This window comes from Herpailurus yagouaroundi, unplaced genomic scaffold, assembly GCF_014898765.1.
Source record: "Herpailurus yagouaroundi ecotype Mexico unplaced genomic scaffold, PumYag 77, whole genome shotgun sequence".
Lineage (NCBI taxonomy): Eukaryota > Metazoa > Chordata > Mammalia > Carnivora > Felidae > Herpailurus > Herpailurus yagouaroundi.
The window spans coordinates 11,440,542-11,441,048 of record NW_024412388.1 but is presented as its reverse complement, the minus strand read 5'-3'; the positions used below and the strand labels follow the sequence as shown (position 1 = coordinate 11,441,048).

The 507-nt window shown below is 80.5% G+C and overlaps 1 protein-coding gene across 1 annotated transcript in view; it reads right to left on the bottom strand.

Moving 5' to 3' along the window:
* PLEKHM2 (pleckstrin homology and RUN domain containing M2) overlaps nt 1–501 on the bottom strand; it is a 35,496-nt gene extending 34,995 nt beyond the window's left edge. The window contains exon 1 of the mRNA XM_040462151.1: nt 424–501. Within this exon, the coding sequence (XP_040318085.1) occupies nt 424–483 (60 nt within the window). The 5' untranslated portion in view covers nt 484–501. The remainder of the gene's footprint in view (nt 1–423) is intronic.
* Between the last annotated feature and the right edge of the window lie 6 nt (nt 502–507).

The following is a 507-nucleotide window of genomic DNA, read 5'->3' as shown; positions in this document are numbered from 1 at the left end:
CCCCCCCCGCCCCCCCCCGGGGCCCCCCCCCCCGCCCCGCGCGGGGGGGGGGGGGGGGGGGGGGGGGGGGGGGGGAGGAGGGGGACCGTCGTGTCGCAGCCCCGCGGAGTGACGCAGGGAGGGCCCCCTCGGCCGGTGGCAGCTCTGGGGGATGCTGACCTCAACTTTGTTCTTTAAAAATAGCTGGGAGGCCGCGGCGCTCACGTGAGCGGCCCCCGCTTCCCCGGCACCCGCCCGGGGCTCCCGGCGGCTCCCGGGGTCGCACAGGGGGCAGGGCGGTGTCCCCGAGCCCCCGGGGACAGGACGGACGCCCCCGGCCCCGCGGAGGGGGGAGGGGAGCAGGGGGCGCCGGGTGGGGTCGGGGCGTGGGGCTGGGGGTGGCGGCGGGGGGTCGGAGGGCCGCGGGGAGCGGGCCGCGCTCACCTTCTTCACCGACAGCGAGATGTTCTCCAGGATCCGGTCCTTCACCTCCCGCGGCTCCATGGCGCCGCCGCCCCCGCCGCCGCC